The sequence below is a fragment of the Miniopterus natalensis genome, chromosome 1, assembly GCF_054644295.1.
Source record: "Miniopterus natalensis isolate mMinNat1 chromosome 1, mMinNat1.hap1, whole genome shotgun sequence".
NCBI lineage: Eukaryota > Metazoa > Chordata > Mammalia > Chiroptera > Miniopteridae > Miniopterus > Miniopterus natalensis.
Window position 1 is genome coordinate 200658499 of NC_142081.1, and position 25366 is coordinate 200683864.

At 60.9% G+C, this 25366-nt stretch overlaps 1 protein-coding gene across 1 annotated transcript; it reads right to left on the bottom strand.

Annotated features, from left to right (window-relative positions):
* Positions 1 to 4497: 4497 nt before the first annotated feature.
* Positions 4498 to 24860, bottom strand: CFAP99 (cilia and flagella associated protein 99). Its single transcript, XM_087817179.1, has 15 exons — positions 24750 to 24860; positions 19901 to 20045; positions 18915 to 19009; positions 17619 to 17728; positions 15812 to 15983; positions 13935 to 14015; positions 13727 to 13801; positions 12824 to 12892; positions 12487 to 12575; positions 11662 to 11866; positions 7653 to 7794; positions 7384 to 7535; positions 6430 to 6635; positions 4814 to 4970; positions 4498 to 4614 (listed from the first exon to the last, which is right to left on the bottom strand). The coding sequence occupies exons 1-15, from the start codon at positions 24858 to 24860 to the stop codon at positions 4498 to 4500; spliced, it is 1926 nt and encodes a 641-aa protein (XP_087673305.1).
* Between the last annotated feature and the right edge of the window lie 506 nt (positions 24861 to 25366).

A 25366-nucleotide genomic window follows, 5' to 3' on the forward strand; every position in this document is an offset into this window, starting at 1 on the left:
GCCGCCTCAACAGCGACCCACTTCCGCTCCGGAGGCCTTGGCCCCGCCCCCTTGCGTTTCCATTGGCCGCCGCCGCCTCTACTCCCGCGTTTTACGAGTTCGGGAGGTATATTTTCAATTCTATTGGGTGAGACAACTGTCTATTATCGCTTTGAAACGCGGCTTTTTTCCGGCCCCGCTCAGTCTCGCGAGCTCGAGCTCCCATCTCCTCGCGAGAGCCGCGGCCGGCGCCCCTGGCTCGCCCGCTAGGCCTCTCGGGAGTTGTGGTCTGCGGGGCCAAACGGCCGGCGGGTGGCGCGGGGCCGGAGGTCGCTGCGGGGCAGCCCTTCGGGGCGCTGAACCCCCCCGCCCCCCGCCCCAGTTTCCTCCCCTCTTGGCGAGGCCTTTGCGAGCAGCGTTCCCGGGGGAGCTGGGCCTGGACCCGCAGTTCCCGCAGGCGCCCTGGGCCGGCGGCGGGGCCCCGAGGGAAGCCCAGCCCCGCGCCTCTGCCGGACCCCGGAGGTGGGGCTCGACCGGGACGTCCGGAGGGCTCCCCGGAGGAAGCGACTTCGGAGCTGGGAACTGAGCGGGCTCGAAGAGAGCTGCAGAAGAGGGACCCCGGGTGGGGCGGAGCCGGCGGGTCCTGGAAACTGGACGCTGCCCCGCGTGCCCGCCGCGCGGAGGTGGGAGCCCTGCGGGCGGGGCGGCGAGAACCAGCGCGTGGCGTTCGGAACCTGGCCCCGTGCCAGGCGAAGGGCCCCGGGGGTGGGTGTCGGGAAGGGAAGGACGGAGCCTGTGGAAGAGCCCTCCCCAGGGCTCCCCGAGGTCCAGCGGAAGCCCGCCGCTCCCAGGGTCCTTGGGGCCTGCAGTGCAACGCCGGGGGTCGAGAGTGCGGGCCTGGGATCCCTCCTGCCTGAGTTTGCAGCCCAGCTCCATCGTTTAAACCCGTCTCACTGTTCCCTCGCCTGCCCTAGGGGAATAATAACCGCACCTACCGCAGAGGAAGAGGCGGGGAGCTGGAGGACTCAGCACAGCACCCACAGCCACGTGCCCGCCCTGGGCCGGGGCTGCAGGGGGTCCCTTCTGGCCTAAGAACACCCAGGGCTCCGGCCCAGGCCCAGCCCCTGGCCTCGGGCCCCTAGGCGCCTTGGGACGGGCAGTTTCCTGAGAGAGGGGTCTTTCCCCCAGAAGATTGAATCTCCTAGAGAGGTGACTAAGCAGATCAAAACCGGAGCGTTCCTGTTTTTGTGTTGTTTACAAGCAATCGCTGTGTTTGTTTTGTGCAATTATAAGGGAATTTCGCATGGTAGAGTATGAGATAAATCTGATTCCAGTGTGAAATACTTGGTTGAGTATTTTGATAGTGATTTTAAGTTGGTATAAGATTTTCCAGTTTGTGGTTATAATTTGAAGTTTTAAAGAGCATTTACAAGTTTAAGAGAAATTTAGACATTTAATATGTCTATAGGGATTTTCAAATACTTGATAAAGTGGACAACTAAAATGCTAAAAATTAAATTTAGATTCTACATGTGTAAATGCAGCTTAAATGTTTAAGAGATCTCCGTTCAATTCCGGGTCAGGACACATGCCCTGGTTGCAGGCTTGATCCCCAGTGGGGGGCAGCATGCAGGAGGCAGCCGATCACTGACTTTCTCATCATTGATGTTTCTATCTCTCCTCCCTTCCTCTCTCTGAAATCAATAAAGACATATTTTTAAAAAGATGTTTAAGGAGGATTGCAGCTTATAAATGGGACCATACATGACTAGTCAAAGGGATAACTAAAAATGACCAGCTTTATAAAATTAGTAATTTGAATTGCACATCCTAAGGAATATCTAGGGTTTTCTATTTGTAACTTTTATACATTGAAGACGTGATGTTGAAAGAATAGTCATGTCCTGGCAGGTGTGGCTCAGTTGGGTGCACTTCATTCCAAGCACCATGACGTCGCTGGTTTGATTCCCAGTCAAGGCACATGCCTGGGTTGCAGGCTCAATCCAGGTTGTAGGGGCCGTCCAGGAGGCAGCCGATCAATGTTTCTCTCATTGATGTTTCTCTCCCTGTCCCTCCCTCCCTCTCTCAAAACATATTTTTTTAAAAACAAAGTCGCAAATAGAGCTGCCTCCGAGGCCTCTGCAAACCTCACTAGACACTGAACTTGTGGTATGAGCATCCCTGGCTCCCTCATAAATAGTGCCTCCCTCTGGCCCCAAAAGTCTCCAGCTTAGAGGAAAGACTAGTACCTCAGAGCTCCCACAGTGCCACACAGCTCAGTGCAGGTTCCTAGGCCACACACCAGAAGCTGAGTCTCTGGATGAAGCCTGAGAATCTGCTTTTTAACTCTGCAAAGGAATAACCCCCGCCTGAGTGGTTCCAGACATTGTCAGCGAGGGTCTTCTGGCTTCACTTATGCAGAAAAAGCAGAATGTCAATTCCCCAGGTGGTCCAGAGACAGCTCCCTTGGCCTCAGTTGGACCTTATTTCCTGGTTGGCCCTCTTTCCAGGGGTGGCTCATGCAGGAAGAGGGAGGCAGGGATCCTTGGCTCTTGAGGGCATGTCAGTTAGCTGTTGCTTTAGGACAAACCTCCGCAGAGCTTAGTGCTTTAAGCAAACAGGCATTTACTGTTGCTCATGAATAACAAGTTAGTTCTGGGGGAAGGTTTGGTCCTGGCAGGCCTCACGTGTTGGGGTCTGCTGGTTTGTAGGGTGGTCTTGGTTGGGAAAGCCAGCTCTCTTCCACTTGGAGTCTCATCCCATCAGGCCACCCAGGGCGCGCTCACACTGGGACCCGGCAGGGTTCCAAAAGAACAAGAGGGAGCTCCAAGGCCACTAGCTGCCCAGGCTCTAAACTGGCACACAGCCACTTCTGTGGCAGCCTATTGGCCAAAGCAAATCAGGGGCTGGGGAAAATAGACTCCACCTCCTGATGGGAGGTCGCAAGGCAAGGAATATGGATACTGGAAGACATTTTGCATCAATCTGCCATGCAAGCAAGGCCTGTCCTCAGGCCACAACTTCAGGGGATGGCCCACAGCCTGCACTACCAAGGTTTGCATGGAGCAGAAGCCCCAGGTAGGGACCTTGGGGACTGCTAACCAGCATCGTCAGTAGCACCTGAATTTGTTGGGCCACAAGCTCTCCCCTCTTGCCACAGGGCCTGCTATGGGCACCTGTGCACACAGCAGGAACTGGCTTGCAGAGCATATTCATTTCAGGCCAGTGACACCCAAGCCTTCAGGTACAGAGAGGCTTCCCTCCTGAGCGTGCCAGGAAGAGGCGGCCCTTCTTCCTCTGGACATTGTGAGGCTGGAGCTGCTATCAGTTTGGAATCAGCTCCTGGATCAGCAATGTCCTGAAGTCCACCCTACCTTTGGACTGCCAGTCCTGGGAGCTAATAATTCCACTTTTGAATCCCTTGGATCTCCTGGAGGACTCTCTGGACAGGTCATCATTAATGTATTCCCTTGCTATCAAATGAAATGGGTTTGAGACACAACACAGAATATAAGAAATGTCATGTTTATTTCTCTAAATGAAATTTAATCTGCTCCCAGCTCTAATTTGACAAGGAGATGGGAAATTCCTCTTTTTACCAGCCTGGGTTGTGGGCAAGTCCTGGGGTTCTAATGTAGTTCAGAATATTGGGGGAGAACTCTGTTCTGTTCTTGTCACTTTGAGTTATGTATGTACCTTCCTGACCTAAATGTGCCCTGGGGTCCAGCCTCCCCCTGAGGTGTCATCTCTGCATACCCAAGCACGATGGGGGGGGGGGGGGTCAGGGATCTCTCTCCTGGACACCTACCCACCTGGCAGTTTCCAGCCCCCCCTTACTACCCCCCACCCCATGGGCTTGCCCATGCTCTCTCCTTCCTAGGAGTGGCAGGAGAGCCAGCCTGTCCCCAAGGCCCCGCCCTGTCCAGCCTGGTGCTGGGGCTCAGGCCCCAGGAGAATGCATCCATCCGTCTTTCTTGGGCAGGCTGGTGCCTATGGCGCAACCTTGCTCTTTGGGTGATGCTGGAGAGGGCTGGGCAGTGCTCTAAAGTCGCTAGGCTGGGCTTTGGGTCCTGGCTCCGGGGCCACGTCACTTCGCCCCTGCGCACGAGCGCTCACCCGCTGAGTGGGGTGGGGGACAGTGCCTACCGCAGCCCAGCCTCCTCGCTGTTAGGGGGACATGAGGTGCGGCCAGTTCCTGTGGCTCAGGGATCCTGGGCACCGCTCAGGCAAAACACACATCGCACGCCCCGTCTTCGGGCCCCAGGTTAAGTGGGGGCTCCAGGCCTCCGCACGCAGAGGGGGTTCTGGGGGCTCCGAAGATGGGCAGCAGGGAAGGGCTAGGCGGCCGTGTTTAGCACGTGAAATGCGGGGGGCCCGGGGCAACCTGAATTCCGAATAAAGAGCGGACACCTTTTTGGCACAGGCTGCCTCTACCCGGCGCCCTGCGTTTTATCCGGGCAGGGGGGCGGGGCGGAGCGAGGGGCGCGCGCCGAGCGGGGTGCAGGACGTCGCCCCGGCTCAGGCGGCCTGCGTGCCGCGCGGGGGCCCGCAGGCCGCGCCTCCCCGCTGCACGGCCCGCAGCCGGCGCTCCCGGCTCTGCTCCAGCTCCAGCCAGTGCTGCGCCTCCAGCTGCGCCTGCGCCGGGGCAGCGGGGGGCGGGGGTCGGCGCGGGCGGGGGTGCCCCCGACACCCGCCCCCCCCCCCCCGCGCCCCCAACACCCGGCGCCACCCTGCTCCCTCCCCGTCCCCCCGGCTCCCCGCCCCGCCCCCGTCCCCCGGCTCTCCCCCCCCCGTTCCCCCCGCCCCCCCCCCGCTCCCCGCCCCCCGGGCTCACCCACGGCTTGGGGCGCGCGGCCCGTGGCGCCGGCACGTGCAGCTGGGCCGCCTGCCTGCGGCGCTCAGCCGCCCTCTCCTCGACCCTGCGCTGCAGCTCCTGCACCCGCTCGTCCTGGGGGGGCGCCCCCCGGGGCCCCGCTTTCTTCTCCTCCCACCTGGCGGGCGACAGGGCGCGCTCAGGGGGGCCTGGGTGCCTGCGGGGGGCGGGGCCCTCCGAGGACGGCGCCCACACAGAACACGCTAAACGCGTCCCACGTGTACTAACCACGTGTGTCGGGGGAAGGCAGTGAAAGTCCCTTTACCTTCCCCCCTCTTGCCTAGAAGGAGCCCCCCACTGCCGAGCTCTCCGCAGACCTTTTCTAGGCTATTTTCCTTTCCAAATGAGATGCTTACATAGGCTCCTCGCTGACAGCACAGCCCCAGGGCTTTGCAGGTGCCGCTCCTTCAGCCACTGTGCTGCCTGCTGACTCCGGCCCCACTACCCCTCCAGGGCACTTGGCCCTCACTGATCAGATGCCCCCCGGCCCCTGCCGTACATAATAAATTAATGCCATCAGGTCTAGCTTCATGCAGGTGGCTCCAGGAGCTCTGTTAGCAGGTTTGGACCCTTGGAGGCTCCCCAACACCAACTGGGCTGCATTTGGGATCCGTGAGGCAGCTGAGAAATGGTGAGGTCTCCCAGGTGTGTGACACCTTGGGGACCTGCTGAGTGGCCAGCCAGCCCTCCTTGGGCTACCCCCAGCCGTTGTTACAGGCCTCCTCTGAATCATAACCAGGGCAGCAGACACTCAGACCCAACAGTGCTGGATTTTGTGGCTGTCCTTCCTTCTGTCCACCCCACCCCAGCTATGCTCAGACACTTTCTCTGGAGCCCTGTGTGCCAGACCCTGAACCAGGCTATGCTCTGACAGAGCCGAGTGCCACCTCCCTGGGGGCAGCCTTGCCTCCCCATGGGATCAGGTCAGGGCCCACAGGCAGCCCACTCAGGGCTGACACCAGCCTCTGCCTGACCCAACTGCCACAGACAGCCACATGGAGCTGGAAAAGTCACCACAGCGTTCCCCAAACAGACAGACCAAAGGGGGGGGTGTGCACATGCTCTAGGTGAGAGGGGCGCAGAGATGCTCAGCAATCCAAGGCTGTATGTCTCAACCAGACCCTGACTTCAAAAGGGAAAAAGTTACGGCAAACAGCCTGAGGGCCCTGAGGAAGGTGCCAACAGGATAGTCAGGCGCCTTTGGGAGTTTCTGTTAAACTTTCCGGTTATGTCATGTGCTGTGCTTATGTAGGACAGTGTCTTTTTTTTTTTTTTTTTTCAGAAGGTGCACACCAAAGTGTCAGATGCCTGCCACTACTTCCAGATGGTTCTCAGAGAAAGATGAATAGCTAGCTAGCTAGATGGAGCACAAGGCAAAGGTCATACCCGTGACCCAGATGCAAAAACGACCAGATCTAGGTCATGGAAACCGAGCCAGCACTGCGTTCTTTTCTCGCCTTCTCTGTGTGCCTGAGGATTGTCTGATAAAATAGCAGGGGTGGGGGCACTGCCTCAGCGGGGGGGGGGGGGGGGTTGTTTCGAGGAGAACACACCCTGAAGGTGCAAAGGGCACTGACCTCAAGGCTGCAGACCTCCCCATGGCCGCGCGGCACAGCGAGATCTGCTCCAGCGCTGTCTGCAGCTCCTGGCTCCTGGCACGCTTGCCCTGGATGATCTGGTCCCGCTTCTCCTCCTCCTCACGCCGCTGGGCCTCCTTGAGCAGGGCCAGCCGCTCACGCAGCTCCACAATGGACATCTCCCCTTCCAGGCCATACCCGGGGATCTGGGGGTAGGCAAGGAGGTCCCAGGCTGGGAGCCAGAGCCATGGCCAGCATGCTCAGCCTGCCCCACCACCTCCTGAGCCCTGGTCAGCCTCCGCTCCACTGCTGGTGCCCCTCCCGCCTTCCATGGGCCTGGCCCCACACCCAGGACACCACCCTCCCTCTGCCTAGTGCTGTCTGTGTGACATGTCCACCACCCAGCTTCTCGAGCCTGGGCCCCTCTGCAGCCCAAGACCCCCTGGGGTGACTGGACATCTCAGCCCAAGTGGAGCTCACCCGGGTTGCCCCAGCCAGGGCTCAGGGACTCCCCACGCCCCCGGGAACAGGCCTGCCCCACCTCAGTGAGCCAGCCTGGCCTGTCATGGTGCTCACACAGGCTCCCAGGCTCTGAGGGCCGGCTCAGCTCCCACTCGCTCGTCCAGCCTCTGGCCTTTGTGCCCTGCGCTCTCCCTACACTGTTCTTCCCACTTGGGGAGTCATGGGCCTCCTTCAACACACAGCAATGGGAAGCCCACCCTGTCCACACCCCGGAGGAGCCCTGGCCCCCTGCCCCCAGGGGTCACCAGGGTGTCCCTGACAGGACCGTGGACTCTCGGGCCAGCGCCAGGCCTCCAGCACATTGGTGTGAGGTCCATAGCTGGCCAGGTAGAGCTTGGCTTAGGTGGAGGTGGGCATCCTGGGCACACCCTCCCATGGCAATGCCAGGCACGGCAAGACACGGGGGAGGCCCCCCGGGGGCTGTGCACTCACCTGGGTCAGGTCCACAAGCTTGCCCTTACGCCTGGGCTGTGTCTCCAGGGCTCGCAGCTGGGAGATGAGCTCACAGCGCCGCCTCTGCTCCTCCCGGGCGGCCTGCGCACTGCGCTGGAGCAGTGCTGCACTCTCCTCAGTCATCTCCTGAACTTGGGGGCCAAGAGGGCTGCTGAGGGGTCCCAAAGCGGCTCGGCAGGGGGAGCCTTCCCTCCGGGGCGCCTTGGCGCTCACTGACTGACGCCCCCAGCCCCTGGCCCCCGCCATACCTGTCTGCCGCCGGTCCCTCAGGAGCTTCATCTGTGCCACCTTGATGTTCTTCTGCCCCTCCATCACCTGCTCCACCAGCTCCTTCATGGACCGCTCCTCCTGGAGGCGCCTCTCGGCACACTGGTGCATCAGCTGGGCCATCTGTTGGGACAGGGACCCGCCCCAATCAGAGCCGGCGCCACGGGGGACCCCTGGAGCAGACCAGCGTCCCTGGGCCCGGGAGCAGCATGAGGTCAGGGGGCGGATACAGCTGCTGACCCCAAACCACCCTGGCACCTCTGGAGGTCAGGCCTGCAGAGGAAGACACGCCCCACATCCTCCCGCCTCCACTGTGGTCCTGGCCGGCGAGCCCAGAACCACACAGCCGCCTCCCCAGAGGATGAAGAAGCCGAGGGGCACAGCCAAGAGAGTCCTGGGGGGGCCGAGTCAGAGCCACTGGGTCTTCCCTGAAGCCACCCACCCCTGGGCTCCACCCACGTGAGAGACAAGGACACTCATTGCTTTTATTTATTTGTTTAAATGTATTGGGGTGACGTTGGTTAATATGAATATATAGGTTTCTGTGTTACAAGGCCTATATATGGCACTGTGCGCCCACCACCCAAAGTCACATCTTCTCCTGTCACCATCTATTAAGACGCCCTTTACCCCCCGCCCCCTATCCTCTGGCAACCACCACACTGCTGTTTGTGTCCACAAGTTGCAGTCTTATATCCCACACTCATTGCTTTTAAGCCACCTGGGGATGGGTGTTCAGATACTGCCCGGGTCTGCACAGGGCACAACAGGCTCCCCGTCACACGGCCCCGGGCGTGTCCTGAGGGTCGCCCCACACTTCTTACAGTGCCTCAGGCGTGCACTGCTCTGACCTCACACAGCGGGGTGGCCGTGCAGCTGCTGGCCGCCTCCCCTGCTCGGGATGAGGCATTTCTCAGCTCGTCCCTGGCACCTACCGCCTGGGGCACAGGCGGCTTTTCTTCGTGGCTGTTTCCGGGAATACACAGACTGTTTCCCCTTTGGCACTGTCTGCACAGCTGAGAAGAATGGTTTCAGTCCTCAAGATCCCGCCGAGGACAGCGTGGGACTTATGCCCGTCCCCGGCCCACACCATCGGGGCCGTGGACTCCCAGCCCGGGAGCACAGCTTCGATGGCAGGGAAGTCGAGAAGCTGGCTGAGGAGTGTGGGCGCCAGGTGCGGGCACGAAGTGAGTCGTCCTTCATGAAACAATTTGCTGGCTCATGGAAAATGGCGCCTGACTAGCTCTTTCAACGCCGTGCGATTTCATTCCAGGTGCTCAGAGAAGGCCGCCAGGGCTCTGAGGAGCAGCTATTTTGGAGGCTGGGCCAGGGGAGACACAGGCAGGGAGCATTTTATAGCACCGCGAAGCAAGGGGTGCTCAGCAAACAGCAGGGCAGGGGCATGTCGGAGGGACACGGGAGCTGACCTGACAGGGCTCCCAGCGGCGATGCCGGGTCCGGTTACGGCACGAGTGCCGAGTCCACACCGACGTGAGGAAGCGACAAGTCTCCGCGCAGAGTTCCTGATAACCACCCATCTCCCAGTGTGGGCTCCACCCAGAGGCCCCTCCAGAGAGCACAGCATGGAAAGGGGAGTAATCATGTCGCACCAGCTTGGCAAACACGACCCTGGCCAGGTGACCGCGGTCAGCGTCGACAGTGATAAGTTTGTGGCCAGCGGGCACCCCGGATGGTATGCGATGAGCCCTTTACCTCTGGCATCTTCCTCCCACACCCCAGTCTACTCTCGAGAAGAACACCAGAGACACCCCAACCAAGGGACAGTCAACGGGGGCGCCTAACAAGCACACCTCGAAACAGACAAGGTCATCAGGAGTAAAGAAAGTCTGAGAAAATGTCCCAGCCAGGCGGAGTCCGAGACATGGCGGCTCAGTGTAGTGTGCCTTGGGCAGGAAAAGGGTACTGGTGGGAAAATAATGAAATCCAGAGACCTGGAACCATGAAACTCCTAGAAGAAAACATAAGAGGAGCAGAAAGATGAAGACTGTGTGATCTCACTTACATATGAGGTCTAAAAACGTCCAAGTCCCAGGCACAGAGTGGAATGGGGGCCACCAGGGGCTGGGGCGGAGGAGACGCGGGGCTGGTGGCCAGGGGACAGGAGGTGTCAGGGAGAAGACGAGACCCGGCGGGCGGCACAGCGACCACGGTGAAAGACGTCGTCTGCGCCCCGAGGCGTTCGCACCACCCACGCGGGTGACTGAGGTGATGGAGGCGCGGACGAGCGCGCTGCGGTCACTTCACACCCGGTGCGCACATCGAGGCGACAGGCTATACGCCTGTGTCCACACGAGCCTCACCGCCAGTCGCACCCCAATGACGCCGGGGTACAAATGGACAAAAGACATGAGCAGGTGCACAGAAAACGACAGAAACGGCTCTTAAATACATGAAGAGATGCCCGAAGTCACGAACAATACATGAAATGCGAGTGAGGCCCACACGGGATACTGTGCCTCATGTGTGGGAAGGGCAAAGACTCCCGAGTCCAGGGCAGCGCACTCTGTGGGCCAGGGGCCCAGCCCCTCAGCGCTGGGGAGCAAAGACGCCTCAGGGCCGGACGGAGGCGACGTGGCATCGTCACGGAAACCGCGTGCTCCAAACCGCGTGGACCAGAACAGAACCAGCCGGCCGCCCGTCTCAGCCAGCCACCCCTCCCCTAGAGGTTCCCCTCCAACCCCCACCGCCACCCCGCGAGGCCCCGCACCACGCGGTCCACGGCGGGCGGGCGAGGGCTGGCGCTTCCCGTGAGAAAAGGGGGAAGTAAGAAGGGTGTGGGTACACGTGAGCGTGTTTGCTTAGAAAAGACAAACCAGAAGTTAATGAAATTAAGGATGTAGGCAGGCAGGTGTAATGTGTAGACTTACAAGAAGTGAGAGAACGCCCCGGCTGGGTGGGCTCAGTGGGTAGAGGGCCGGCCTGCGGAATGAAGGGTCCCGGGTTCGATTCCGGCCAAGGGCATGCACCTCGGCTGCAGGCTCCATCCCCGTCCCGGTCAGGGCGAGGGCTGGAGGCAGCCAATCAGCGTGTCTTTCTCACACTGATGTTTCTCTCTCTCTCTCTCTCTCTCCCTTTCCACTCTCTCTGAAAAGCAATGGAAAAAATAGCCTCAGGTGAGGGTTAAAAAAAAGAGAAGTGAGAGGTCTCTGAGTCTATTGGTCACGCTGGTTTTTCTGTGTGTGCTTTTTTAAATATATATTTATTGATTTCAGAGAGAGGAAGGGAGAGAGAAGTAGAAACATCAATGATGAGAGACATTGATCGGCTGCCTCCTGCAGGCCCCCTGCTGGGGATCGAGCCCACAACCCGGGCATGTGCCCTGACCAGGAATCAAACCTAGATCTCCTGGATCCTAAGTCAATGCTCAACCACTGAGCCACACCGGCCGGGCTCATACTATTTTGACTTCATATTTCTAAAAAGTCAACTAAAAAGAAAGGGTTAGCAAACCCTAACATTAAGTGCAAACAGACACAAATGGGCATCACAGAAGTGAGTGGACGCCGAGCCTGTCCACCGACCGCAGGCCCCTGGGGACACCTGTCTAAGGGGAGGCAGAGCTGCAGTCAGGCCTGCGGGGGGAACACAGGTTTGGAGCCCCCACCGAGGCCGTCTGCATCTTCTAAAGGTTAATGTGGATACCCATAGGCCCTCCCGTCGGAGGGACATGCAAGCACGGCAGCCTTCTAGAAGCTTCTGCCAGAACCTCAGGTCTTCCTTCACATGTCACTGTGCGGACCAACTGGCCCTGCTGGTGGGGGTGGGGCAGACAGTGCACAGGGGCCAGCTGACCAGGAGCACCCCCAGGACCCCCAGAAGCTGTGGAGGTGGGGACAGAAACCACGGCCACTCCATGGGTCTCGGGAAGAAATGGCCCAGGGCCAGCTGCAAGCCTATGACCACAGATGGTGCCAGCCCCCTGCCAGCCAGCGCCCCACAGATCCCAGGTGTCAGAGAGGCCCAGGTCACCTCCTCCTTTTCTTGGGTGGCCTTGTGCTGGTTTTCCCGCAGGAGCTGCTGCCGGGCCAGTGCGGCCTCCTCGTGGCTGAGCTTCCCCTGCAGCCTCCGGCACATGCCTGCAGCCAGCTGCTCATCCCGGTCCTTGGCCTGCATCTTCTTCTGCCACTCAAGAAACTCGGAGAAGTCCCCGGCACCGTCCATAAGCTTGTCCACCCTGGGCAGAAAGGAGAGTCTAGCTTAAGTTCCTCCTGGGATGAGGCCTGCGCTGGCTGCCAGGAGGCCACAGGTTCCCCTGTGGACACTGGCCCTCACTGGCGTGGGCTGTTCTTCACCCACCCACCCACTGCCCACCCGTCCCATCCTGTGCATCCACCCTTCACCCTCCCTTTATCCACTTGTCTACTCACCCATCTGTCCACTTGCCATCCCTCTGCCCACCCGTCTATCCAGGCACCATCTGCCTGTCCCCCTGTCTATCTGTGCACCATCCCTCTGTCCATCTCTCTGTGTCTCACCCATCTGGTTAGCCACCCAAGCTCCCACCCACAGCCCAGCTCATGGGGTGAGCACAAGGGTCTGCAGCCCTGGCGGTCTAGGGGAGGGGGCACCAGGAAGGGGCTGGAGGAAGCAGTGGCCCCTGAGGAAGGTTTGGGGTGGCCAGTGTCTGCTGAGCCTGCTCCTACCCAGTCTGTCTCCCTCACTGAGCCCAGATGATCTTTCTAGGGTGCAACTGTGACCGCAACACCGGCCTGCTGGAGGCCCCACCCCTGCAGGACCAGAGCCACCAGGCCCCCTCTGTGCTCTGCCCCCCAACCTCCACCCTGCCCTCCCCACCTCTGCAGCTCCTTCTCCACCTGCCGCTGGTACAAAGCCCCTTCCCGCAGGATGGCTGCTGTGTTCAGCTTGACCGGGACCTCATTGGGCTGCAGGGAGGAAGGGGGGCTGGCTGTGGTGGGGCTGTGTGGGGAGCAGCAAGAGCCCCCGCCCTCTGGCCCTCCACATCTGTCCTCACCCTCCACCTCCGTCCACATCTGCCCCCACCCAAGTACTTCCCTCTGTGGTAAGGGTGGGCTGTCCATGGGAACTCTGGGGAGGGAGGGCAGAACAGGCTGGGAGGTGATTAGCCTGGGACACCCCGAGTCCATTCTGACCAGCAGGGAGCACCCCTCACCTTGTAGAAGGTCAGCTTGGGAGTCTTGCGGATCCGGGGAGGGAACCGTAGTCGCAGCTTCTTGGAGCCCTGTGGGAGTCAGGGCCTGGTACCTGAGCCCACCAGGTATCCCCAAATGTACACTGGGAGGCCTGCCCTGCACATGGGTTCCCCAAGGGCAGCACCTCTGTCCTGCAATGCACCCCTAAGCCTTGTGGGGCATTGGCTGCCCTGGAAGGCTCCTGAAGGTGCAGGGCCTACTGAGCGGGAGCAGTGGTTCCCAGTCAGGTGAGATCAGCCTCTGGCTCAGGTCCCATCTCCAGCTGCCCTGGGGCTGCCCCCACAGCCTGGGCTGGGCTGCTCCCAGTCTGTCTGCTCCCTCCCAGGGTGGGCACCACAAGCCACAGTGTGGGGAGCAGCTGGTAAAGGCCCCACCATGGGATCTCAGCCGTTACAGCCCCAGTGGCATGATGCTAAACTGGGTGCCCTACCCCAACCTGCCCTAATAGCTGGGGCGGGGGGGCAGGGTGGGAGGCAGGGGCCGGGCTGGTGCCCACTTGCATCCATGGGCAACCCGCCTTCCTCCTCCTGCTCCCGTCACTTTTCAAACACCCACTGGACTCTTTCTTATAGAAAGAGTAAATGCTGAGTACGGAAATCTGGAAATACCTAGAGAGATGGCCAGGGGCTCTCCCAGGCAGCTCTAGACCTGCGTCTGCAGTCCCCGCAGGGCTGCACTCTGCCTGACCCAGTGGCACCCGAAGCCTGGCCTCCTGGCCCGAGCCAGGTCTGAGCCAGGCCTTAGCTGGGCCTGAGCCAGGCCTGAGACGGGCAGACTGCACGGTCGCTCGTTGTGCCGCTGCTTTTCTATGCCTCAGAAAAGGCCCCCATGAGGGGTGGCCATTGTGGAGGGTAGTGTGTCACCTGCACGGGGGGCTCCCCACGGGCCCTGGGCACTGCGCACCGCATCTCCTCCAGGTTTGCCCTCAGCAGCAGCTCCTGAGGGGGCAACAAGCAGCTCAGCCCCACAGGCCACCACCCTGTCCATGGGCCGAGGGGTTGAAGGCACAAACCGGCTCCCTCCTCCTCCCCACCCTCTCCAGGAAGGTTGGGGTCCCCTGTGGCTGCTCACCTCTGCCTTGCGGCGATTGTATCTCTTGGTCATCCCTAGCACCTGTGGTTCCTTGGGTGGCTCGTAGGTACTCCTGGGGACCTGGTGGGTGGTGGAAGGAAGAGCCCGTCAGCTGCAGTTGGAGGGTGTGCAGACAGGCAGGGTCCGTGGCACGAGGGTGAAAGGGGGCTGTGGTCCCTGAGCCAGGAGAGGCAGGGTGGAAGGGAAGCCTTGGAGCTATGGCTGGTACTTGTGGGGTGATGGCGGTCATCCTGGGGAGGGAACGACATCAGGCCAGCAGCAGGAAGGAAGGTGGCCAAATACAGGGCCCAGGCCAGCAGCAGGAAGGAAGGTGGCCAAACACAGGGCCTAGGCCAACAGACGCTGAGGGGACAGGCAGAAGACTGACTTGGCAGGGGGTGGACATGGAGCGGCTGGAGCAGCAGGTGAGGCCGGGAGAGTGTCTCAGGCCCCAGAGGAGTGAGCTGCCAGCGAAGGGGATGGGCTGCAACACTAACAGCAGAGAGTAGGGCAGCCTGGGACCAGCCACAGGGACCCTCGGTGCCCTGGAAAGCAGAGTCTAAGGCAGGGCAGGGCAGAGCCGGCTGGGAGACCCTGGGCTCCAGACCCCTAACCTGAAATCTCCACCTTCCTGAAAAACCTCCCCTCCCCCAGACTGCTGACCCTGACCCCCCCCCCCCCGCCCATTCCTGGCCCACAGGCAAGGTCTCAGGGTCCTCCTTGGCACCCCTCTCAGCATCCTTCTGTCTCTAACATCCATCTCAAAAGCAGTCCAGCTGCTTTAAGTCATCTCCAAAACCCACCTCTTACCACCCTCCTCTGCTGCTGCAGCCAGACAGACCCTGCGAGCCCACCTCAGTGTGTGTCCTGTCTGTTCCCCCAGTACCTCCTCCCCCATCCCCTCCTGCCTCCACTCCAGCCCACCAGCACTTGCAAGAAGGAGGCACTGCTCCAGGGCCTTTGCCTGTGCTACCTCTGTCTGGAATGCTCTCCCCAAGACAAACCATGGCTCACTTGCCCACTTCCTCCAGTTCTTCATTCCACGGCCTTCTCAGGGGGCCTGTCCTGGCTTCGCTCTCCAGAACAGCACCTCCTCCAAGGCCTCTGATCCCCTTTCCATGAATGATTTTCTCTCCTCAGCATTTATCACTGGCCAACACACCACTCATTTTACTTATCATGTTTTTTTCTCTGAGTCCCCCACTGCAGGGAATGCTCCATGAAGGCATAGTGCCTGGCACATGTTAGGCAGTCCATAAATACTTGCTGAATGAGTGATTGAAATGAGCCCTCAACCCAGGAGGGGAAGAGGGTCCTGGGCATGGAGCAGGGCAGGGAGGCTGGAGGGAGAGAGCCTGTGGTTCCAGCACAACTGCCTATGACCCCAGGGGGAAATGACTGTCTACCAACATCTCACAGCTCATGCCAAGAGGCACATAGGCAACTAAGGAGCAGGGAAGAGTGTGGCAAAGGGCAGACAGGGGCCAGGCAGAGAGGGAGAGATGCAGCTGAAAGGATAACCAAAGATAAACACACTGAGTCCTGAGGATATGGGGCCAGAAACGCTGAAGATCCTACAGACAGGGCGTTTGTGGGGCTGCTCAGCAACAGGCTCCTGATCGTCTCTCCACCCATCGTATGTCCACCCATCCATCCATCCATCCACCCATCATCCATCATCCATCCATTCATCATCTATCCATCCATCTACCCATCACCTGTCCATCCATCTTCCCATCTAGCCACCATCGAATGCACTTGTCCTGGCCTGGTCCAGTGTCCCCTCAGCCCTGGGAAGAGCCCAGCCCCCCACTGGCCCATGGGCTCCACTCTCCCGGCCTGGACAGCCTGTGCCCACTGCAAACGCTGGCACTTACTGGTCTTGGCTTGGGCATGACAGGGACAGGCTCAGGCACTGGAATGGCGCGGGGCCTGGGGACAGTCAGGTTGAACTTCTTGGGCTCTGTGACCTTGGCCTTTGAAAGAAGGGGCTGGCTGGTCGACTCCCTCTCCAGCTGGTTGATGAATTCCTGGACCTCTGGCTGCCATCTTGAAGACAAAGATGGGAGAAGCCACTGAGAGTTTCTTCCTAAGCAGGTCAACAGGACGGCCCTTGAAGGACCCCCAAGAGCTTGGGTCCACCTCAGCGTGGGGGTGACAATGGGACCCACGGGCACTGTTCACTGAGGGCCTACTGCTATGCAGGTGCCACACCAACCACACCCCCGAGTCTCACAGATCGGTGCTTCCTGGAACAGATAAGGAAACTGAGGCCCAGTGGCATCGCTGTCCTAGGGTGAGTGGGGAGCTGGGCGGATGGGGACAGAGCAGATCCCCACTGCCAGAATCCAGGGGGCTCTGAGGATAAGCAGCAGCAGGCACATGGAGCTAATCTGGGCCTGAGCAGATGGCACAGGGAAGGAAGCCAGGAGTGGGAAGAAAGGGAGGACAGGTGGGAGTAGGTGGGGAGGGGGGGCCTGGGTGGGGGTGCCCTGGAGCAGGGGTTTGGGAAGGGCTCTGCTGGGCTGCCCCAAGGTCTGGGTCCCCCTTTCATGTCTCTATACCCCGTGTGGGCATAGCCCACCACCACCAGCCCGGCCAGTGTCCCCTCCTGTGGGGCTCCCTGGGGGCAGACAGCATGGTGTGAGGCAGCTCCTGCCCGTTACAGACCAGGGCTGCTAGAGGGAGGCATGTCCAGGGGCGAACAGGGGCTGGGAAGGGTCAGCTCTGTGATGGGGCTGGTCCCAGGGCAGGCAGAGGAAGGTTGCACACGGGGGTGGGAGGGTGGGAGGCGGGCTCCCTAGAACCAGCTGAGCAGCGGCCCAGAGGTGGTCTCAGGGCCCAGCAGTGCCAGGCCACAGGTGGGAGCCGAGGGCAGGCAGCGGGTCCAGCCTGGCGGGGCCTGAGGACTCTCCCGTAGGGAGGGACAGCTCCGGGGCACTCTGGTCCCCGGGCTACGGCCTCTTCTCCCTCCCACGGGGGGCCACCTTCCTGGGGCCTCTGGGTCTCCCACACGCCGCTGACCTACACGGTCTCCTCGTGCCAAAACAGCCCACCTGCCTGTCCCCGAGCAGGTAAGGCGGCTCCCCCAGTCCTGTGGGAAGGCCAGCAGCTGGGGCAGCTGCGCCCAGGCCCCAGCAGCCTCTCCTCGGAGGCCAGGGGCAGGGCCGAGCCACTGTGCTGGTCCCTCTGCCTGCACCCGTGATTCTAGCACTTGCCCGAGCCTGTCACGGGAGGCAGAGAAAGGCTGTGAGGCAGCTTTGGGGTGACAGGCCCAGCAGTGGTGCCCTGGGGGACGCTATACAGAGATGCAGGCTGAAATCCGAGGGAGCTCCCAGCCCCGCTCCTCCACCCTCTGGATTTGTGGGAAGAGACTGGGCAGGACTGGAGCCCCTCAGGGTCCCTGCAGGGTCCCAGCCGCCTGCCTCACCGGTGGGCTCCGAAGCAGAAGGGGCTGCTCTCACCCCACAGACCGGGATGGTCCTGATACCACCCATGACGGGCAGGCCTGCTGGCAGCGAGCCAGCCACCCGCTGTGGGGATCGGCCTGGGTCTCTGGGTTGCACGCTCTTGTAACCCAGAGCTGTGGCCTCTTCGAATCACCTCACCCCTCGTGGGACCCCGTGAGCAGGAAGGGGACCCATGCAGGCTATGGGAGTAGGTGCAGCACAGCCACCTGCCTACCTCATCAGGGGGTCCATCCAACACTTCACATGCTCTGTCTCATAGATGAGGCTCCACTCATCCTTGACCCACGAGCACAGGTTTAGGGGGTTGAAGAAGAACCCAAGGAACTGAGGGAGAAGAGGGAGGTGGGGGGCTCAGCCCAGACCCCACACCTGGTGCCCCTCACAGGAAAGCCAGCGCTGAGGGGCAGGTGTGGTTAATGCGCCAGGAAAGGAGACCAGTGCCCACACCAGGGTGGGAGGACCCTCAGGACAGACCCTCCCTCACCCGCCCCTGCTCACCCACCCCTCATGCTGGGCTGGAGTGTCCATTCTGGGGGAGTTGTCCCTCACCAGAAGGGCTTCTGCTCACGGTATTTGGGCACTCGAGAAAGCCCAGCTGGGCATGTCCTCACTAGGGGACCCCATGCTCCGGCCAGCTCCCTAGAACCTGGAGGCCTGTACCCTACTTCCAGAGAGCTCTTGGTGGGGACAGATGGAGAGCCACCTGCCTCCCCATCCCACATCACAGGCTCCGGAGTTCCAAGAATGGGTGGACAGCTCAATTTTCAGCAACTTGCCTCCCTGGCCCAGGGCAGTGCCAGTGGGAGGGTCCCAGGGAAGCGACCTATCCACCCAGCCCCTAGCTGGGTGGCTGGTCCCAGCGCTGGGACCTTGGCTGCTTTCCCCGGACAGACCGTGTGTCCTGGTGATGGCCCAGGACAGCCATGGGCTCCCAAAGGCTGTTTCCCAGCCCTGGGCCCGCGGGGTCCAGCAGTTTGGTTTCAGATGACACGGGACCATTTTGGTTCCCAGGGGAGTCCCCCACCTCAGGGAGCTGGGGGCACGCTTCCCTGGGCTGGACTGGCTGTAGTCCCACCAGGTGGTCCCCTGCAGAGCTGGGGAAAAGGTCAGGCCCCAGCCCTTGTCCAAACACAGAGCAAATCCAGCACTTTCACTCGATAAAATGAGCCAGGAAGGCCATGGCTGGCGTGGCTCAGTGGTAGAACACTGGCCTGCGCACCGAAGGGTCCCAGGTTTGATTTCCGGTCAAGGGCACATACCTAGGTTGCGGGTTCATCCCCGCCCCGGCTGGGGCTCGTGCGGGAGGCAACCGACAGATGTCTCTCTCACATTGATGTCTCTCTCTCTCTCCCCGCCCCCCCCTCCCACTCTCTCTAAAAATCAATGGAAAAAATATACCCTCAGGCGAGAATTAACAAAACATAAAAAAATGAGCCGGGAAGGTGAGAGGTCAGTGCCAATGGGACAGACCTCTGCCCATGGGCCTAAGGAGAACCTGGTGCTGGCTCACCTGGCGCATCTTGTCAGCCGGCTGGGACTTGACGATTTTACAGAAGAGCTGGAAGCCGAGCTCCTCCAGCTGGAAGGTGGCCAGGTAGCAGGTCACTGGGGAGACAGGGCAGTGCATGGGAGAAGGGCACATCTGCAGAGGGGGTGCTGGGGCTTGGCCTTGGGGAGTCAGCCAGAGGCACCGTCAGGGTACGTGCCCCCGGCAAAAATTGTACCAGGACACAGCAACACTGATGACATCATCTCGGACGATGGGATGATGGGATGTTCTGTGGTTTCAAAGCACTTCCTCGCGTATTATGTCATTGGGTAAATTCTCAGAAATCCCTAAGGCTCCTTAAAAGTAAAACCTCTTTGGATTCAGATTGCTAACTCTGAGAGATTGCTTCGCCTCAAGGCAACTGTAACTCCCACTCGCTGGGGGAGGGGAGGTTCTCAGAAGTCGGGCCTGTTCGTCAACTGCCTGCGAGGTGTGCGGCCTGGACGCACTGTCTGTGGAGTCTGCGCTGAGCAGGGAGCACTGGGCCCAGCACTGGGCCCAGCATCAGGCCACCCAGCTTGGCGTCTGAGCACCTGCCGTCCCCAGCCCACCCTTCCCGGACAGAGGCACCCCAGACGCAGCGGTCACCACACCCCATGAGAGCAGGCATTCTGCAGGCCTGGGCAGAGGCATGTCCCATTTAATCCCCCTCGGGACAGCCCAGGCTGTGGCCATCAGGCTGGCCAGCCCACAGTCTTCAGGGTGCGACAGTCGCTGGGCTGGTTTTCTGGGGCATTCCAGCTCAGCCAGGCCGGGCTTCCCTCCGGCTGCAGGCTCTGCATGTGGGCAGCAGGGCCCCAGGTCTGTCCCCTGGAACCTGGCCTGTGGCTCCCCTGGAGCCTGTCTCCGCACCCCTAAGGCAGACCCTGGTCCACGCACTGGCAGGCGACCGGGGCCTGAGGGCGACGAGGGCTGTGACCGCCGTGCTGCGGAGCCTGAGCGCTCACCCAGGAAGAGGCTGTAGTCCGCCCACAGGCAGAGGCGGCCGTCCCGCATGTAGAAGGCGTCCACCACGATGGTCAGCAGCTTCCGGTACTCGAGGCACCCGGACAGCACCTCCAAAATGAACGCCTGCTTCTGGGGGCTCAGGGTCTGGAAGAGAGACGGGCTGGGAGGGGGCGTGGCTTCCAGGTGTGGGCGCGGGCCCAGGGGGCTGAGAACACGGAGCAGGGGCGGGTGGGGGGCAGGCACCCCACGAGGCTGGGGATGAGCTCCGCTGGCGCCCCTCCCAGGCGGGAATGCGGACCAGGGGGTGCAGCCCCAGGAATCGGTCCCACAGGTTCTCCTGGGCAGTGACAGAGGGTGGGGGCAAGGGCAGAAATAAGCACAGAAAACAACCAGCATGAAAAAGAAGAACCCAGCAGGGGCGGCACTGTGTGATCCCACTTGCATGAGGTCCCAGGGGGTCACCTTCCCAGGACAAAAAGCAGGCGCAGGATCCCAGGGGCCAGGGCGGGGATGGCGATGAAGTGTCAGTTCAGGGAGATGGAAAATTCTGGAGATGATGGTGGTGGCGGTTGCAGGACAGTGTGAATGTGCCTGATGCCACTGACTTGGGCGCCTGACTGGTTAAAATGGTAAATTTCACTGAGTTTTAGAAAGAGGAAGGGAGAGAGCCCGTGCAGTCGCCATGTCCTTCCTCCCTCAGACCGTTCCAGAAGGAGTCCCTATGATAGCCGGCGAGGCCCTCTGTGGTCTGGCCCAGTTTCCTGAGTCCCCAGGCCATCCCAGGTCCACTCCAGTTACACTGACCCCCCTCTCTTTCTCCAACACATGGATGCCCATCAGGGCCTCCGCGCAGGCTGTTCCTTCTGCCTGCAATGCTCTTCCCCGCACGCTCGCTCCCCACTCCCTCAGGTCTTTGCTCAGATGCCACCTGACCTGGGGCGCATCTGCCCACCCCTCCCCTCAGACACTGCCCAGACCCTCGCCCAGCGGCACACCCTGCTGGCTGATCTCCCCTTCCCTGTTAAAATGCCAGCGGGGTGCTCACCAGGCAGGGATTGGGCCGCCCTGCCCCCCCGGGAGGATGTGGGAGTCCTGCTCTGAGTTGGCTCTGGTCTCAGCAACCAGGCTTCTGCCTCAGTTTCCCTCTCAGGTTCCCCCAACCCCTGGGCTGAGCCCACAATGGAGGGCACCGGCTCCAGGCCCGCTTTGAGCTTACTCCACTTTGTCAGAGGCAGGCGGGGGGGAGGGGGCCCATCAGAAAGCAGCGCGTCAGCAGGGCTGGCGTGGACGGCGCCGAGTCAGCTCGCCCGGAGCTGCGTGACTGTGCAGGACGCCTGCTGACAGCAGCTCTGCCTGCGAGGCCCAGACAACCTCCACTCACCACGTCTCTGTTTGGGAAGGGTGAGTGTTTTTAATGAGGTCAGGCCGGTCCTGACGCCATCAGCCCCCAGGCGCGGCAGTCAGGCAGGGCTGTACTGGGCCCGGGGTCCTGGGAGACACAGAGCCAAGCAGTAAATGCCACCCTGGCCCACGTGCCAGGCTGGACCCATGGCCAGGTCCACGCCACTGGGGGAGACCAGCCCCACAGGTCACAGAGACGAGACTGAGGCCTGGGGATGTCTTGGGTCAGAGGGTGCCGACCAGGTCCTTCGGGCTGGGCTGGGCTGGGCTGGGAGGAGGCAGGGAATGGCCAAAATCGTGCCCCTGTACTGGAGCCGGCTCCTAATTCCGGGCCAGCCTGTGACTGAGGCCAGAGGGCTGCAGCCGCCCAAGGGGCCTCCAGGTTTAGTGATGCGACCCTGAGCCCCCTCCCTTTTGCTCTGCCCTCCCTGCCCTCCCTTCTGGCTGGGGGCTGAGCTGAGCCTTTCCCCACCCCTGCCTCACCCCGGCACTGGCCGACTGACAGCTGCTGGCCACCTCTCTGCCAGCTAGTTGGTGGTGGCCTCCTGTTCCCCTGCCCAGAACTCACCTGCCCACCTGCCTTCGCTCATGGTTTTCTGAGGGGTGCAGATCTCCCAGTTCCGGGGCTCGAGGTGGTGCACACTCAGGCCCTCTCTGGCCTCCCTGCCCACATGGTGCCTCGACCAATGACTCACTCTTGGCCACAGGTCAGGACTCCGGTCCCTCTGCCTGGGGTCCCCTTCTCCACCCGCCCATCCCCTGCCCCCCCGGAATCTCTCTCAAAGCCAGACCCTTCTCTGAGTCCTGCTCAGACCCCACGGACTCAGTGGCAGCCCCAGGCTGGCTGCTGTGTCTAGCGCAGCCCCTCCTCTGTTCGCTCTCCGGATGTTCCTAAGCCCGGCCTGTTGGCCCTGGCGCTGAGCTGTCGTGGGGCCAGCTTGGAGGGGCTCTGGGAGCGTGGGGCAGGCGCCGGAGCAGCCTCCAGGGAGTGACACCCCCGGGACCCATCCCATTAAGGACACTCTCATGTCCCCCTAGTCGTGCCCTAATGAGATACCTGTTTCCCCTCATTCCTGTTCCTTCCCCTCATTCCTGTTCCTCCCAGCACAACTTTCTGTCACCGTATGAAATAAAAACACTAACTTTGCTGTTTTTGCCTGAGCAGCAGGGAGGAGGGGGCAGCTGAGGACAGAGAGCGAGACATGAATGCGGGAGATGCAGGGGACTCGGTTCCAGAGGGCCTGGCCAGGGCTGCGCAGGAGAACCCAGGTTTCGGGTAGCCCAGGTTGCTTGCTGGCAGTGTGCCTTGTTGCTGGTGCCCCCTGCCCCCCACCACCCTGCCCCCTTCTCCAGCTCCAGGCCCCAGCCCAGTGCTCAGCGTTGCTCTAAAACCACCGGGAAGACCAGCATCTGGAGGGTCCACTTCCACGTCTCAGGGACCCCATACGCACTCGGGGTGATGGGTTCCTTTCCGATCCATCCTGTGTTCTCTGGGAAGGGTCACTGGGCCTATCCCCTAGGGAAGTCCCATAACAGGGCCGGGGGGGCCAGCACATCTGACAAAGGAGCTGCCTCTCCGCCTGTGTGAGCACAGTGCCCTCCAGAGTTGCCCCCCCACACTAGACGGGGGCAAACGCCATCATGCCAGGTGACAGCTAGGATGCATCTACCATTAATAATCCATTGGTCGCCCAGCTGGCTTGGCTCAGTGGCTGAGCATTGACCTAGGATCCAGGAGATCGCGGTTCGATTCCTGGTCACAGCACATGCTGGGTTGCAGGCTGGACCCCAGCAGGGGGCCTGCAGGAGGCAGCCGATCAATGACTCTCTCATCATTGATGTTTCTCTCCCTCTCCCTTCCTCTCTCTGAAATCAATAAAAAGTATATATACATATACATATACATCATATACATATACATATACACACATGTGAAAAAATAATCTGTTGGTCATGGGGGGAAAAGTCCCCCACACGATTTGTAGTAATAGCACAACTTTCTGTCACTGTATGAAATAAAAACACTAACTTTACTGCTCTTGCCTGAGCAGCAGGGAGGAGGGGGCAGCTGATGGAGCAATGGCAGCAAGTAGTGGTTGATGGGGTACCCGGGGGGTGAGGCCACAGCCGGGGGGACTGAGAGCGCAGCCAGAGGGAGCAGCCAGGGGTGGCTGCGGGCGGGATGAGATGCCCTGCGCTGCACAGGGGCGTTGGGCCTCTTAGCCTCAGGAGAGAAGGGTGTGGTGGGGCCTGGCCCTTGGCTGTTTTCATCACTTTCCCAAACTGCTCTGGTCTCAGGGAAAGAGCTTGAGAAGGGAGTGCAGAAGGCACCCCCAGCCTGAACTGGGGCAGAGTCTCAAGCTTCTCTTCGCAGGTCCTGGAACCCCTCCAGCCCTCATGTGCACGCCCAGGGCCTTCGCCCCTCCCATGGGACAGTGACCACCTGCCCTGTCCCCCCAAGGCTTTCTGCTGCTACACCACAGGGCCCCACCCCAGGAGGGCACAGCAGAGGTCACCCCTGAGCAGGTAAGGGGCTGTGGGGGTCCCCTCCCTGGGGACCACAAGCTCTCACAGGCCCTGTCAGAAAAAGTAACAGCCAGGCTGCAGCTGGCAATGAAAGGAAAACACCTTCATTAACACATTTGCCACAACAGCCCCAGCTGGCGGTAGTGACCGGCAGGCAGGCACGGGCCCTGTGACAATCCTGGAGCTGTCCTAGGGGCCTCCCCTGTGTGCTTCATCCGACGGCCACGCCCCCAAGGCCTGAGGCGGAACCCCTGCAATGCAGGCACCCGCCCCCCTCCCTCAACCATGGCTAATGGACAGACAGAAGGACTGGTGACAGGAGGTCTCCAAGGGCTGCAGCTGAGGTGGCGGATGGAGCCAGAGCGAGGACAGACCTGAGAGGACAGCAGTCTCCATGTGGATTTGAAATGGGCCACGGAGGCGGGGGAAAGGGCAGGGACCCCCTCTCCCCCGGGGTGGGAACCAGGGCCTGAGCTGGAGGGACACCCCGAGGGCGGGTCCCTCATTGCTTCGAGGCCTCACTGCCTGGCCAGTTAGGGGATAAACACAGGACAGCAGGAGCTGTGGCCAAGGGCCAGCTGGCTGTGGTGCACAGCCGCGCCCTGGGGAGTGGAGCAGAGGCAGGGGAGAAGAGGTGCCCTCGAGGCTGACTCTTGTCTGTTCCAGCTGGGGATGGTGTGAGGACGTAGCCTGGTGCACATTCTGGGTACCAGGAATGCCTCCCAGGGCAAAGCTGGGGGGGGTCTGTCCCTCCAGGGTGCCTGTGAAAACTCTCTCAGCCACTATGGTAACCCAGAGTGAAGTCTAGGACAGCCAGCGTTTGGGGACTAGGAATCTTCTTGTGTCAAGAAGAAATCTGATGCTGTTTCCCAGCAGGTAAATGGCACCTGAGAGAGCCCTGAAGCACCCCTCGGACTCTACCTGCAGGGAGGTGGCCGCAGCCTCCAGGAACTGCTCAGGACTGTCCTTCCCCGGCTTAAATCGGTCCAGCTGCTCAATCACCGTTTCGATGCATTTTCCATAGTAGGCCATCCTCCGGGAAAGGGACCCTAAACGCAAACGGTACAGGTCACAACCTCCATGACCTCCGGCTGCCAGCTCAGCGGGTGGCAGAGGTGGCACAGGACGCTCACCAGACAGGGGCAGAAAGCCCAGGGCAGCCGGGTGAGGAGTGCTGAATGGAAGAGGGGACCAGGGTAACCCCGGGCCACTTCTTAGACTGGGTCCCTGCATCCTCGGTTGCCTGGGGCCAGGCTACCCCGACGTGCTCCCCAGACCCTGCAGCTGTGCACCGGTGGGGATGGCCCCTGGGAGATGCCAGGCCAAAGAGTGGAGGTACCTCGAGAGCCGACCTCTAGGCGCCCCTCAGCCCAGGGTTAGATCCTGGTTACTCAGCAGGGCCTGCCCAGTGGGATGTGCGACCTAGTCACAGAAGGCTGGGGCAAGAAGACTCTCAGGTCACCAGGTTCGACACCCCCATTTTATTTATTTGTCTTCTTTGTTGTGTTTTTTGACACTCCCATTTTAAAGATGAGGGG

Excerpts from the sequence above, each read along its gene's own strand:
- CFAP99 (XM_087817179.1), bottom strand. The coding sequence starts at position 24,860 with ATGGCCTACTATGGAAAATGCATCGAAACGGTGATTGAGCAGCTGGAC. Across the intron at positions 20,046-24,749 it reads CTGCGGCCACCTCCCTGCAG|ACCCTGAGCCCCCAGAAGCA; the intron begins GTAGAGTCCGAG and ends TCTCTCTTCCAG. Across the intron at positions 4,971-6,429 it reads GGGAGGTCTGCAGCCTTGAG|GTGGGAGGAGAAGAAAGCGG; the intron begins GTCAGTGCCCTT and ends GTCGCCCGCCAG.